The sequence below is a fragment of the Passer domesticus genome, chromosome 1, assembly GCF_036417665.1.
Source record: "Passer domesticus isolate bPasDom1 chromosome 1, bPasDom1.hap1, whole genome shotgun sequence".
NCBI lineage: Eukaryota > Metazoa > Chordata > Aves > Passeriformes > Passeridae > Passer > Passer domesticus.
Window position 1 is genome coordinate 82,349,387 of NC_087474.1, and position 15,816 is coordinate 82,365,202.

A 15,816-nucleotide genomic window follows, 5' to 3' on the forward strand; every position below is an offset into this window, starting at 1 on the left:
AGCTGCTCAATTCCCTGAGGAAGGAAGCAGCAACAATGGGCTACAATTACATTCTCAATTTGCTAACCACCTTTAATTGGTCAGCAACTCAGTTTTTCCAGTCCAGAGAAATGAATGCATAATCCCTTGCAGGCAGAAATTAAGTCCTTCTCTATAGGAACAAGATTTCTTATGACTCAGATGTATATGAGCAAAAAAAAGAAAAAAAATTATGGCAAAGATTGAGGTTTTTAAAAAGACCTCGAGATACTAGCTTGAAGATATCTTTATTCTGTGAAATTCTGGCTTGTAACAACCTCTTGGGCCATTATACAAGCTGTAGACTCAGGAAGTTTAGCAAGCTCTCATTGTGGTACATGCCATACTCAGGAGATATGCAGAGACAGGAAGCACCAGATGTGGAATCTCAGTACGCTTCGTTAGGAGCTTGATGTGTGACCAGACCAGACTGATACATAATGAAGCAGCAAGAAAAGGAAATTTAAAGAAAGTGTGTAGTCCCTGTTATCAGGAGAATTGGTAAATCCTGTCATTAACAGTGCTGCCATAGATTAATATCATCTGTTTTATGCAGAGAGAATAATGAGAATCAATATGTCTGGAAAATAGAGGCCTATACCTCCAGATATGGTTTGGGTTTGTATGTGGCTATGCTGCTGATGAAAAAAACCCCAAACAAACAAGAAAACCAGAAAACCCTAACTCCTGAAGACCCCAAGCCTCAAAAGCCCAGAAAAAAAAAGTGCCTTAATTTAGGCACCTGCAGGGTATAAATGTCCAAGTACAGACAACCAGGTCATGAGTGACAAAACGTGAAACAATCTTAAAGGGGAGGAAGACAGAAAAATTTAGCTTTGATTATAGCACTTATTTTACCTCTTGTTTCTAAAAGCTATTCTTTAAACCCATGAATGTGATGAATGTGTTGCATTAGTAAATAAGGTGTGGCATAACAACTTATAATGCAGCTTCATTATATGATAAGAGTGAAATGTGTTCCCTGTGAAGAAAAATCAATACTAAAGATCAAAGGAATATCTTCAAAAGTCCTTGCTTTAAGGGTTTACAAGTGCTATATTTCCTTGTTCCCTTCATGTTGATGAAAAGAAGATCCTAAAAAAATGTTTACTATTGGAGAAAAAAAAAATTTCCCAATGAGAAAATGCACATTTCACATGTGTAATCCAGTGGCCTGCTGGCTTGGAAGCAGATATTTTAAAAGTCTCTTTTAGCTCCATTTATTACTATTGCTAAGAATTGAGAGGCCATTTTACATGATGGGTTGGGAATACTGCAGGCTTTGTTCTCTGGCTGAGGGAAGGATGGTTGGGCAACAAGCTATCTAGAAAAAGTTTGATCTGCTCCTCAGAATATACTTGCTCCAGAGAAGGGCAGATGGTATTTGCATTGCCCAGAGAGAGTTGCTTTAAACCACAGCTTTTCCTCTGCACAATTTAGCCAGTGGGGTTTGTCCAAATATGAATCAACACATTCTCGAGCCAGATCTACCCACCCAGGGGATTTGAGTTGCTCACTGTGAGTGCTATTGAGAGCATGACTCAGGCCATGATGAAGTGAATTTGGACCTGTATCTCCAATGTAGACACCCAAGAGTCTGGAAAAACTAAAATAAATGCTCTCTCTTGTCACAGCAAGAGAAATGTTTTTCCTAATGCACCTACAAACCATAGATTCATTTGCCTAAAGACATTAATTCAACAGACTTTCCAATACAAATTGCTTTTACTTGAAATTCCCTATCATTTTTATTAGTATGACTCCTGGAGTCATGTAGCTAAGGGAACCTGCACTGGTGTCCCAGAAATAAAGAATTGCCTTCAGCTGTTTGCTGGCAAAATTTTCAAATGAGCTTCACCATATGCAGTGCTGAACAGATAAGCAACTCAACAGGCAAAAAAAAGTTCTGAAAATCTACTCTGGAAGGTTTTCAGTGGGAGATGCTGAGTGGGAAAGTGTTTCTTTAGTGTGGCCCATGTTTCCGTGCCTGAAGAGGATCTGAGTACTTGCACTCAAAGAATGGGTGTTCATTACTTAAAAAGACTGTCCCTTAAGCTTTGGGGATCCCTCAAAACATGATTCAGCTCTCCTAGAAATAATTTCTTGATTACCTCAAGTTTAGTCCATATGTACATTGGTTGTTTACTTTTAATCTTTTCATCCTTAGCCCAAACCCCATCTTTATCCATGAATAGGAAAGAGGGAAGAAAAAAAAGGTTTTGGGCAGAAGAATGCTAAAAAAGAATGCTGTTTTTAGAAAGTCATATATTCAAAGACTATATTCATGTCTGCAGTATGACTGCACTCAGAGAATTTGAGTGCTGCAGCCAGAGGGAAGCATGTGTGTGCATCCTGGGATATCTTTAATTAGTTGAGGAAGTGATAAAAGTGAACCTACAGTGGCACAGATCCAGCCTCTTCCTAAATCTTGGTATTATCGGTGTCAGTATGCTGTTTATAGCACAGCCTTTTGTTGCTGCAGCTTCACCATTCTTACTGCTCCGTCTAGGTAAAGTGGCATTCAGATATTTTGTTTTCAAAAAAACGGTGATAAAGCCAATGAGACTGCTTCCATGCACGCAGTATACACAAGATTTATATTTGCTATATCCTGTTAAAATACATACTTAGTTTTACAGATTGCTTGGATCATGCTGAACATTAGTTACATCTTTCTTATTTAGAGATAGGAGTGCAATATGAAGCACTGCTGCTGCAGTTAACTGTTATTGTTAGCTATTTTAGCACCAGATCTTTTCTTTTAAAACACAAATTTTGCTTCACTGTTAACAAATGAAACAGACTAATGGGGGATACATTATCAAGTTGCCGAAGGTTAGCTTTTCTTCGTGTCACGCTTAAGAGTGACTGTGCTGCACTAATTAAAAACATTACCATGGCAATTGCTATAGAAACATTTAAATTGGCATCATCGGTAACAAATCCGTGCTATTGATTCCAGCAAGGCTTATTTCACACTACACCTGAAGAATCTAAATAGAATATTTTGCATTCAAAAGGACTTCAAGAGATAAATTTTTTCCAGTTGTTACTGTGCTCAGGAGAATAATGTTTTTCATACAGAGATTATTAATTTACCTGGAAGTGTTGTAGGATTCTGATACCAAAGTCCTTATTACAAGGAGAGACTGCAATAGTTCTATGTCACCACCACATATGCTTAAAACCTTACAAATGAAAAAATACTTATTACCTCCACTCAGATCCACTGTTTTGCAAAATGGGTAAGAAAAGCAGGTTCTCAAAAATGTTTGGTATTAACATGTTTTACACATGAATGACGCATCTTAAGAGAAGTTTCCAAGATAACTAGAAAAAAAACCCATTTTCTATTCTTTGACAAAAACAATAAGTTGACATTTTACTGATTATATGATGGGAGCAGAAATAAAGTGCGAAGAAATTGCATATACAATATTGATCAGTTGCTTGGAAAAAAAATATTCTCTAAAGATCTTTGGTCCTCTTAGAGGAAAAATCAAATTAGATGTTTAGTGTAATGTTCAGTAGACACACTGACCCAGAATAATAAGTCTTTCTTTACACCTAAAAGGTCCAATTATCTCAAAAATAATAATCAGGAAAACATGGGCTGCAGCTTAATTTTTTGGTTTTATTCTTGCTTCATTCTTCTTGACATTAAGGATTTTACCTTTTGACTATGTAGTAAAGTCCTACTAATTATCAAGGAAATCAGTAGAGGGCAGCGCTACACAGAAAACAACATGTTTAAAGCAATCTCAGTTTAACTTCTGCCCTGGCTGGGACAAAATATGGAAAATTAGTTTCCTTTTAGAAAAAGACTTCTGTGAAAAATTGGTGTTTGCAACGAGATAATTTCTTCTAGCAGGGTCAGAACATCAGTTCACGGTGCACCAAGTTCCTCTGAACTGGAAAAGTTGGTCTCACTTTTCCAGACCATACCAGAATCCTTTGTTTCAGCATTAAACTCCACCCTCTGAGTCTACAGACCACAACTCCTGACCTGCATGAAGAGTTCAGTATAAGACAAGATGCATAAGACAATAACAAGCTTGAAGTATTTCTCTGAGTACAAAGAAAAGAGTAGTATAAACCTCTCCTGCCTCTAAATGCGTAGGGCAAATCGTGTTTGGAAAGAAAGGAATGAGGGCAATTTCAAAAAATTAAAAATGTGCAGTTTTGAAATAACAAAAATTAGCACTTGATATTTTATTTACATTTTGAATTATCATCAAACTGAACACGCAATCATACATCTCTAGAAGGCCAAACGAAAATAATGGATGTCACCCATCCATCCCTGATTCAAAAAAAAAAAAAAAAAAAAAAAAAAAAAAAAAAAAAAAAAATTCAAAGTAGACTAAATCATCTAAGTGTTAGATTTCTCTAGGTTTTGAATTAAGGACATTTTCAGGCAAAAATATTAACTCTGGCATTTTTTAATAACTTCTTTTTCACAGCAGTCTTTCAAGTCTTAGAGGTTTTAGAAGAATATTTTTAGTAGTTTTAGTAGTTTTATAGATTTAACTATGCATTAAAATTTTGCCAAATATGCATGTTATTTTTAGGAATTTTTGCTTGGTTTATGGCTTGTTATGTCTTGCTGCAGAAAAGATGTAGGTCCAAAAAATTAGAGAAATAAATCAGTCATGAACTTAACTATATAAAAACACAATCTTTATCAGAATAGTTACAACACATAGTTCATATCAACGCAAAAGTAATCAAATCCAAAATTTGATTAATATGAACTTTTGAATATTAATATTCAGAATGTACAGAAGAGGATTCTTGAGCTACAGTCCAAATGCAAGAGCAAATGAAAGAGCACTATTTGAGGACACATCAAGCAAGAAGATCTCCAGAAGAGATAAGAGACTCAGTAAGAGTCACTGGACAAAGTTGTTGTCTGATTTCTGAATACAATATTTCCAAAGGTTCCTGTTGCTGCCTACTTTCATTCTGCAATACCTTAAGCAGGATCTAATTTACAAAGCATGAAGAGGCCCTTCAATCAGCCTCAGATGATGCAGTGGAAAGAGTTTGAAGTAAAAACAATGATGTCTTATGCTTTACATAAATAAATAACTTTATTCAGTGATAAAACCTACTTCAGCCCAGTATTATACAAGGAATTCAGCTCATCAAACTTAAACATGGATGGAAGATTGGCTGATTCCAGGTTTTTCTTTTCTTTTGATCTGCATCCAGTAAATTTCAATCACAAGACAGAATCAACATGTACTAAACATGATGTACTAAACATTAATCAGTTAATGTCAAAATTTACTGGTATTAAATTAACCACAGGAGAGTTGCACTTTGCCCCTCTGCCTGCAGCAGGAACATATTGAGCATTACAAGGGAGAAAAGCATAGTTCAAAGAAAACACACTCATGAAGGTATGCTAAGATCTATGTACCTTCATGATTTTATGCAAATTAATTTACTTAGTGCTTTGATTCTTCAATTAAAATGAAAAGCAAAAGAAAACAACTTTTCCTGCATGATATACATGATCTTCTGCATAAATATGACATCTATTAGATTGTTTTATTTTTGTTTTTCTAACATGATCTTAGAAAGTGATAAATATTCCAAGCCTTCACTTCTTGCTCAGTTAAAACTCTTTTTGAAGTTACTAAAATGCTTATACTTTGATCCTGCTTCAGGATTGCTGGTTAAGACACTGAGTCCATTCGGAATATCATCATTTTAAGACAATTTCACACAAGGGCACATTCCAGTAATTTAATCATTAAGGCCTTTAGAGTACAATTCAATAAATGTTTTCCATTAAATAGTCTTTGTTCTCAACTGACTAATAATTTTCACAAAAAAAGCATTTTATTTCCAAAATGAACTTTTGTAGAGAAAAACTACTTTCCCATCTTCTATAAAAATCCCAAACAAATCAACAACAGGGTGAAAATAGCTGTTGGTAATGTTGGTTTGCAGAAGAAAGGGGTATAATTTTGCATTTTTTTTTTTAATTCCAAAATATCTGAGTGTTGTGGCCTCACACTACTATCACTGTTAATGGACCAGGACTCTCAAAGAAAAGGTACTTTTGCTTCTGAATTGTTTTCCTATGATTTCTGTAATATACAATGACAGCTCAGCTGAAGACATCTGAAAGCAAAAACAGAATTAACATGAAAACGTTTATGGAAAACACTGGGACATCAGGCACTTCAGTTGCACTGCTAGATAAAGAGTATGAGATTGATTTTTTTTAAAAAAAAATATTGTTTACAAACTTCCACAGAAAACATCAGAGTAATTTTCAGAAAAATACTAATTACTGTAAGGTCCTATATAAGGAAAATTCCCATTAATTCGGGGAAATGATACAGGGAAAAATTAAATACACTCCAAATGTAGAATTCTTTTCTAAATACAGAATTTTATTAACCCCAGCAGGGTTCCTATGAACCCACAGTTGTCTAACAAGTATTTTTGTTTTGTGTTTAAAGAATCTGTGGGACGCATCAAGAATACTTTACAAATTTCATTTTATTACTTCCTTTCTGCAGAAATACAAGATCCTCTGAACAATTGGGAGCTAGCAAAGGGGAAGAATGGGATGTATTAATCACAAAGTAACAGAGAATTCAGATTTGCAGACAGTACTTAACAGATAGTACGGGAAGTTAATAACAGGTTGAGCTGGAAGAGATTAGGTTGGAAGATTTCTTATTTGGGCTCTTTCCTTGTGTCAGGATACTGCTGCTAGTTAAAGCTTTCAGAGAAAGCATTTTACTCAGCTTGTCTTTTAAATTAATGTCTAATGTACTGTGTGAGTGAACTAGTATAAGATGAAAAAGACATTAAAAAACTTGACTTAAACTCTCTGAGTAATTTTCACGGTTATTTGTTGGGTTTTTGTTGTGATCACTAGACTGTATTACTGTTTCCTTAGAGAAAAGAGTTATTGCAACTTACACAAACACTTTTCTCTGTCCCCTAGGTTTTTCTTACAAAAGGAATATAACATTTGAAAAATTTGTTCTGGTGAATTATTAGAGGAGTGAAGGCTAACAGCGTCTCTGGAAAAGATGAGGACTCACTCCTTTCTGACAGTTTTGCTTTGGAGCTCTGTGTTTTATGTGGTTCATATGACGCCATCCCAAAAAAGGACTAACAAGCACTCACACAGTGAAAGGATAACAGGATTGTCAGAGAATGATGGAAAAACACTGCACCGCACCAAGCGTGGCTGGATGTGGAATCAATTTTTCTTGCTGGAGGAATACACAGGTCCAGATACTCAATACGTGGGCAAGGTAAGCCTTGTGTTTAAAGGATTCTTTAAAGGTGCTGCATCTAACACCCTTGGTACTTTCACTCCTTCTCCACAGCTGTTTTTCTTTTTGTACAGCAGTAGTCCCAATCTCTCTTTATGTCAAAACACACCACAGATCACCTGAGGTTCCATGATTGTTCAAAAGTGTGAGAGAAACAAAGAAGTTCAGTGAAAAAAGAAAGGAAACTGTTCAGACTAAAATGCTCCAATTTCTTATTACACATGCCCATGCAAGTTTTATCACTTTTTCAACTGTTAAACATAAATACTAAATAAGAGAATATAAAAGTTATGATTTCAATTATCTACCTTCTGGCTTTTGCCAGAGTGCTGGGCTGTATACATTCTCAAGTGAAATATACAATTCTATTAACAATAAAATTACTGTCTCTCCATGGTTCCAAGTAGGGGTGTAGTGTTTGACGGAAAAAAAATCTGGGTTTGTGATTTCTGAAATAAACTGAAAATTTTACTTAACGTATTGGAGGGCTTTACATTCTTTGAGATCTATCTATGTCAGATGTCGTCAACAATGGCACCTCTGAATTCCAGTTGTCTCCAGTCCTTCCTTTTCTGATAAGATGACACTCAAAAATTTCTAGATATTAATCCCTCTGGTGTCACACCATCCACAGATCTGATTTATAGTCTAGTATAACCAAGTTATCTTTATCAAGACCTAGAATATCAGAGATCTAGAATATACCGAGAGTGATTTGCAATTATGGAAATGTTTATCTTAATGGCCTAAATTAATAAACGTCCAATTCAGTTCCTGTCATTCATCCACAATGCTGTCACTAGCTCTTATTATCAGGTGACTCTCTCATTTTCAAGTGCCCAGCTACTAAACTGATTTGGATATTTGTAGATAAAAACTCCAAAATATTTTTGAACGTTAGCTAATATCTCTGGTTATGGGAGACATTATCATCTGGAAAACATGAAAATCATCTCCCTATATTAAGAAACAAATGTCAAAGAAGTCAGTCCTTGTAACTAAGAACTTCATTCTTACCTTGTTCATACCAGCACCTGTACAATTCTGTTTTCCATGAAATAAATTCTAACCTGAAGTAGCAGAAATGAGACAAAGGCAAATAATCCAATTGCTAGATCTCTTTATCAGTACATAAAATAGGAAGGTTTGTTGTAGGCAAAAGGGTCTTCAATAAAGGATATACTAATTGCATAGAGATACTTCTAAAAACAACATCTTTGCAAGTATTATTTAATATTGTGTAGACTTGTCAAGAAAATATACAAAAAGGTGCACAATAATTCAAAATCCATAGCTGTAAATCTACCTAGACTGACAGAAATAGACTGATTTTTTAGTAGAAATCAGTCATAGAAGAGAAGCAAAAGTCAAACATTAGAGCTGCTTCCAATTTCAGTCCCACTGAATATAGATTAATGACTTCAAACTACTTTAACACTCAAATAAATTAAGCTCACATCAAGACCATCACCACCACGCCTGTTTACAAAAGGAATGCTTACATGCTGTATTGTAACAGATCCCAACTTACCCAAGTAAGGTAATATTGCATCTTACTTGTTCCAAACTAACAAAAATTTATTGGACATTATTAACATAGACTTAAGTCCAGGAAGAAAAAACAGATGGCTGTAGAGCAGATGGATCTGAGATGTTTCACTTCTTTTAACTCAAATTACATGCTGATTTTTTTTTTCACTTCACTGCAAAATATTACAGAAAAACCCCTTAGAGAGGTCATCATCACTTCTTCTCTAAACAGGTGGAAATCACCCCAAATATTATCATGTGTTCCAAAGAGGAGTTGCATTGATCTGATGAACTCCATGTGTTTTCATTTATTTTATAACAGTTTATACTATGATGAAATTATCCCAGTTTTGTCCTCAGTGGTACAAAACCATGGTAAATACATTTTGAGTTAGCTCAAATTACTGTAGGTACATGTGACGTACAGCACCTAGAGGGAGCTGCTACAGCAAGAAGTCAAACAAGGATGTTTTTTGAAGAAAGAAAAAGCACCCTAACGAGTTCATTGAGCAACATTATGCTGAGAAAGGCTTAAATCTCAGGTTTAGTATTCTCTTCTTCAAAGTGATGGTAATTAGCAAACTAGTATGTGTGAAGTAAGAGCACTTTTATTCCAATCCATGGGGACTAGTTCATAGCAAGCATTCTTATCTATCACCTCTTTAATATGGATATGCACAGGCAGATGGGTTTCTGAGGTAGAATAACAAATCTAGTACTAAAATTTAAATAACCTTAATTAAGAAACTTTATCATAAAATAAACTTCTAGGGCATCATAGCCATAATATTAAAAATTATTAATTTTTACAGTTGGGTTGTTGGCAGCCACCCTTCAAGGACAGGGAATATATGCAGAACAATTGCCTTGTAAATGTGATGGAAGTCAAGGTAAATCCAGACAACTTACAGTATGTCCACCTCACATATTTCTTTCCTTCTGCAAACTCAGAGGATTCATGTCTCAAATACAGGTGAATGAATAAAATACATTGGTTAAAAAATGCATAGGGAGGTATACATTGCTCTAGAGAGTTTACAAATTAAATATTCAGTCATACACATATGTAAGGTAAGCAGTACCAGAGTCCCATTTAAAAATTAAACAAGAAAAAAAAAATTCTAAAACATAAAAATATCTTTCCAAATGCCTGTTGCCTAGTGAGATGTATATCTAAATCTGATTATTAATGGGAAGAATTTTCAGAGGATGTAGTGAGAGAAACTATAGAACCTGATACTGCCTACTAAGAATTCACAGAAAAAGTGGATTACAATATAGCATTAATAGTTACATTTATAAAATTAATTTCTTTTTAAAGGAAGAAAAACAATCTGATAGGGTTTTTTTGTGTTATAAAATAAGAAGGTGTTGAGAAAGTAAACACCTGACTGTATGTCACATCTGGGAATCTCCTTTTCTTTTGCAAAGGAGGGGCCATAGATCCAGCCTCTCAGCTGCTACTAACTTTAAGCCCCTTGCAGAACCTGAGAAATGAAATTTAAAACACTGACCTTCTATGAGAAAACTTCACCAAATGTACTTGCTTCCTAACAACCTATCCAGAGAGATAATTAAAATGGACAAGCAGTTCAAGAAGTATTAAAATGCTGATGAGGATGATGTTTATTAACCACAGAAAAAAAACTTGCACAGAAGGCTCTAAGTAAATACCCCTCAAGGAAAAAAATAGTTTTATTTCCCAATTGATATATTATTATCAATAAGATAATGATTTTATGTGTCTCCATTTCTAAATGACATAACTGATACCTACTGAATGGACATCACTTGGGCAAAATGTCAAATACCTTTAATTCCACTCCTTATGAAATATTCCTAGAAAAGAATAAATAGATGTGATCACAATCATGAGCCATTTTGGAAAACAAGGTCCTTTATGTTTGGAACAGTATATTGAAGTGATTTCAAGAGATGAGATTTTTCCTTCCTTTAAGACACTCAATTACATTTTTTACATGGAAGCTCTTCTCTCCCTCTGTCAAATAGGCACCTTGCTAATAACATCTGCTAATCTTGATGGACAGATAAGGGGTGAAGTACCATGCAATATATGCCACAACCATTCATAAGCATTACAACGAAACACCTGCCATATCCCAGAATTTTAAAAAGAAGAAACAAAAAAGAATATAAACATTTTTTTCCACACCACCCGCAACTTTTATTTCTCATAATAAAGGGGGAAATATAAAACAAGAAAATGAATGTCACTGCTCAAAATTATCTGCATGAATAACCTTCTGTTTAACAAGTTTCATAAAAACAAATTAACTATGATCTGCATGTCATAAACAGCATTTAAATTGGATGAAAACTGAAGAAATATTTCTCTTCTATCACCAGTTAATCAAAGAATTTGTTTCCTGACATTTGTTTGTGTGTCTTACCAAGATGTAAAAAGTGAAAAGAAAAATAGTAAAAAGGTAGTTTTTTTTATTGTGTTTTTGGTTGGTGGGGGGGAGGTGTTTGGTTTGGTTTTTGGAAGGGCAGGGTACAACATATATTTAAATTCAGCCATTTCTTTCTTGGAATATACATTTATAAATATTCAGACATCTGCAAGTAAGGTTGTATGCTATAGCAGTCTCTCTTAAAAGAGAGAGACAAAACCAAAATAACTTAATTAAACTTCATAAATAATTATTAACTTAATAACTGTTTAACTTAAAAACAGTAAAAGAGGTATCACTGAATTACCAACCTCTCAGACTTGATTATTTGTTAAAAAAATCACTCAAATACTCCTTTGTACTGAACAGTTTTGAGGATTTTTTCCTTGTTATTTAATGGAATTTGATAGTGTTTTCTTGAAAATATAGACTGTAAATGTATTAATGGCTGAAAATATTATTTCACATTACTTTGTTCTCTGCCTTTGGTACATCTACCAGTCCAGAGTAGGCTGCCTCTTAATATGAAAAGCAGCAGAAAAATTGGAAACCTGAGAGCAGTAAAGCATTTTCTTCATTAGTCTTATCTTCATTCATTCATTCATTCATGTCCTGTGACCATTCTGCTGAGGCCTTGGTCATACTCAGTCTCTGCTCTGAGAAGTTTGGGAAGAAGAAGTTTATAGCCCGTAGGGGTGGCCCAAAAAGCCGGCTCTTGGCAACACTGCAGTGCCCAAACCATCAATAACCTTAGTTGTTCCATCCTGAAGCATGATGTTCTCTTCCACAGTAGTTTTTACTAATTACCTAATACTATTTTCTTTGTGTACCAAATTTTTATCTTTATCTTGCATTTTTAGTGAGAGACAGAACTTACTTTTTCACTGTGACCTAAATCAATTTATGCAATTTTTCCATAAGGATTTCTTTATAGCATTTGTTTCTTTCCCTCTACAAAGACCTGTAAGGATGAAAGAATATGCAGGTGCACTATCCTTTTAGAGTTTCAAGTGTGCCCTCTACTTTGTTATAGCTACATTCCATTTGTCACCCCTGTAAAATATTTGCTTGAAAATATAGACTCTAAATGTATTAATGGCTGAAAATATTATTTCACATTTATGCATCAGAACAGCAACTATATGTGGCTAGAAACAGAATGGTTCTTGATATTTTTAAACTTAGCACTATGGTAAATTAAAAAAAAAAAGAAAACAAAAAGAAAAATACCCCACAGAATCATAAAAAAAATCATACGCTTCTACTATTTAAAGATATAATTCAACTGAGAGAAGATTTCATCATATTCTTAATATATTCCATCTAGTATGTGCTGTATCCCAAAGCCATCTTATAAATCACAACTTTTAAAGAAGGTATAATAAAATATTTTCATTAGAATCTTTGTTCCTAAAGTAAAACCAATAATCTAAATTGAATAAAAGATGAAAAAATTAGTAGGGTGTTGTTCTGTTTTTCCTTTCTCAGACCTCAAGTTTTTCCTTGTATTTGAGTAAATACAAGGAAATAATGATGTACCAAAACAGAAAGGGAAAAAAATAAAGACAGTGAATACCAAAGAAATAAGAAAATCATTCTGACCAATATTTTAAAAAAATATGAAAGAGAAAACTTCTTTGATTTGTAAATTAATAAGTCATCTCCACTTACACTGCATTCCTCAGTTAGCGCGTTTTTCAATAAATATTTGATCTAGTTTCAAGCAGCCATATCCTAGGCAGATGAACTACCAAAATGAAGCTAAAATTGAAACAGACAAACAGAAGGGAAAAAAATTTTAGAAGTGCCACAAGAAGTTCCTGACTTAGATATTTTCATAAATCAATTGCAAACACCAATAGAGAGCCATAGCTTTACTTGTTTAAAAATAATTTATTTTCTGGAGGCTTTCAACATAAACCTTATTAAAAAAATCTTTGGAAGTAATTTTTTTTGTCAAAAAATAATAAAAACCAAAGTCCTCAATAAATTTTGCTATTTTAAAAAGAAGTCTGGAGGGCCAAGGAAGAAAATTTTGAAGACAAAAGTTACATCTTCCAAATGCAATGCGACTCTGTTTTTCTAGAAAGGACAACAGTAATTTATGACAATCTATGCACATTTTTGATTGAAGTTTCAAAAATAGTGACAGAGATCACTAATAGTGATTAGAGATCTAATCACTTCATGCATAACCCAAGTATAAACTGTTTAGATTGGAAATATCTCGAATGTTATGTTGCAAGAATGGGCCTAAGCTGGAATTTTGCTGTCAAATTTGAACATCATAGTTCATATAAAATAAAGAATTTTTTTTGAAAACAACTGCAATGATCAGAGACTTCAAAGACACGAATAACAAGAGTGACTTGGCATTGTTTGGTACAGATAGAGCAGCTGTCATGAGATCTGACAGCTTCTGTTTCTTCAGCTACATAAAAGGCTGTTAAAAACCAATCTGAAGTTCTTGTCATGTTCAGGGTGAGAAGTTGGGTTCATATTGTCATAAAGTTGATTTACAGTTATCATCAAGAAAAAGTTTTTGATGGTAAATACAGTCAATACAGTTAAGTGCTAGGCAAAGAAGTCTCAGAGAGACAGGATTATATTGATACCACATGCCAGAAAGGTGACAATGATCCTACCCAGAGGCTGAAGCCTGTGTTTTGCTTTAGGCCCCTGGCTGTTCTGTTCTCAAGAATTTTGTGTATGTTTATCAAGTTCAACTGCTAAATCAGCCAAACTTGCTTTGGGGGGAAAAATTTAAATAAAACAAACAAAAAAAACCCTGAACCAAAACAAACCAGGAAATATAAGAAATTAGGAAATCCTCAAAGCTTTCTTTGCAGATTTGCCCTTTCTCATTTCCCTTATTTTTTCCCATTTCCTTGTCTCTTCTTCCTTCTCCTCTTTGGGGACAGACCATCCAGACAACAATGATTTTCAATTTAAAAAGAATAAAACAGGAAGCTAACAAATATGTACCTTTATAGATACTTAATGGAAAAAGGTGAGTTTTCAATGTAATTTTTGAAAATTTAGCAGCACTAACTGAAAAGTTCACCCATAGCAAAAATGCAGGCATCTAAAAAATTACTGAGCTACTTTTAAAGCTGAAGTCAATTCAAGATAATTCAGCACAGGCAAAACCAGCAATATTTCTCCAATTCTTTTCCCTTTTCCCTCTCTCCCTCCATGCTTCTCTCAGGTGTGGAAAAATTCACCCAATGTGAATTATAGGTGAATTATGTTCACCCAATACCCAACCTAGCAGCAATGGCGTAGAGTCTACTTTATAGCCCACCTCAATGCTTGCTCTTGGCTTAGTCATAGCTACCCTTCCCTGCAGATGTCCTGAGTGCGCTCAGAGCACCAAGGGAGTGGGACCAGACAACAGGAATGGGGGAGGCTCCCCCTGAGGAGTTCACTGGAATTGAGCATGTTGACAAACTAATAAGAAAACAAGGCTTGAAGTAAAAATCACCTGTTTTAAAGATGCGGTGGGCATGGAGAATGGAGTCCTCTTCTGTCTGCAGTGGTGATTTCCAGCTGCCAGTTAAAACATAATTTTCATTTTAATAAAAATGTTTCTTCTGAGCTTAAAAGTCTCTTGTTCTTGTCAAGCTCCATATGTGAAAAGGCCTAAGAAGATCTGGCTTGAAGATCTGTCTGGCTCAGGAACTTGGCACAATAGGTAATTTTTATTCGTAGAATAGCTCTATCTTATTAAAACTTCCTTGGCTAGTATTTCTTAACCTTGCAGCATTAAGCCTGGGAAAAGAAGATTAGACCAGTGGCAATCTGCAGACCTATCATTATTTATTATCAGGCAATCATTTATTGTGCATGAAAAGGTAGGAGGCTGAGTAAAATGTGTTTTGTGAGATATTTTTCATTAGGTTGCTTATTTATTCCCTTGATTACATTATGGGAATGACTCTGGAGAGGGAAAGTGCTTTGACTGTATTATGGTTTACTGGTGCCCGCCAGCCCAGTGATAGAGTGCAAAAGCCATCAGAGCAAAACTGTATGAGACTACCTAAAAAGGTCAATTTCACAGTATCAAAGGACGGTATTGTGCAATGTCTTGTCTGTCAGGAAGAGGGTTATGAATAGTCATCTTGACAACAAATAGTGAAGCTGTCAACAAGCAACTGCCAAGAACAGCAAGTGTTTTCTTCCTGTATGTGCCCGATACATCAAATATTGTGTATTTCAGAAATCATCACACATTTCAGTCTTCTGGAAACTGAAAAAAAAAAAAAAAAGTTACTCTAGTACATGTAATTGGCCAATTTAACACTGTGCTGGATATCAATCAAAAGAGGGACCTGTGTACTCTTATCAGTTTTGGAAATACATAACCATGGTCCAATCATTGCTGTATGTATTGCTGCAGCAGCACAAACACATTGGGAAAACTTCTGCTCACTCTTACATCAACCTAGGGTCAAGAAACACTGTTGAAATCCCTCTTTTCTGTTTTTACACAACATAATGTTGTAAAATTAATAAGAAAGCATTACAATGTCCATGAACATTTG

General features: G+C 34.6%; 1 protein-coding gene across 2 annotated transcripts in view; it reads left to right on the plus strand.

Annotated features, from left to right (window-relative positions):
• CDH9 (cadherin 9) overlaps positions 1 to 15,816 on the plus strand; it is a 97,857-nt gene that overhangs the window by 23,332 nt on the left and 58,709 nt on the right. For both annotated transcript variants that reach the window (XM_064427559.1, XM_064427551.1), the window contains exon 2: positions 6,992 to 7,307. In XM_064427559.1, the coding sequence (XP_064283629.1) occupies positions 7,080 to 7,307 (228 nt within the window). In that variant the 5' untranslated portion in view covers positions 6,992 to 7,079. The remainder of the gene's footprint in view (positions 1 to 6,991; positions 7,308 to 15,816) is intronic.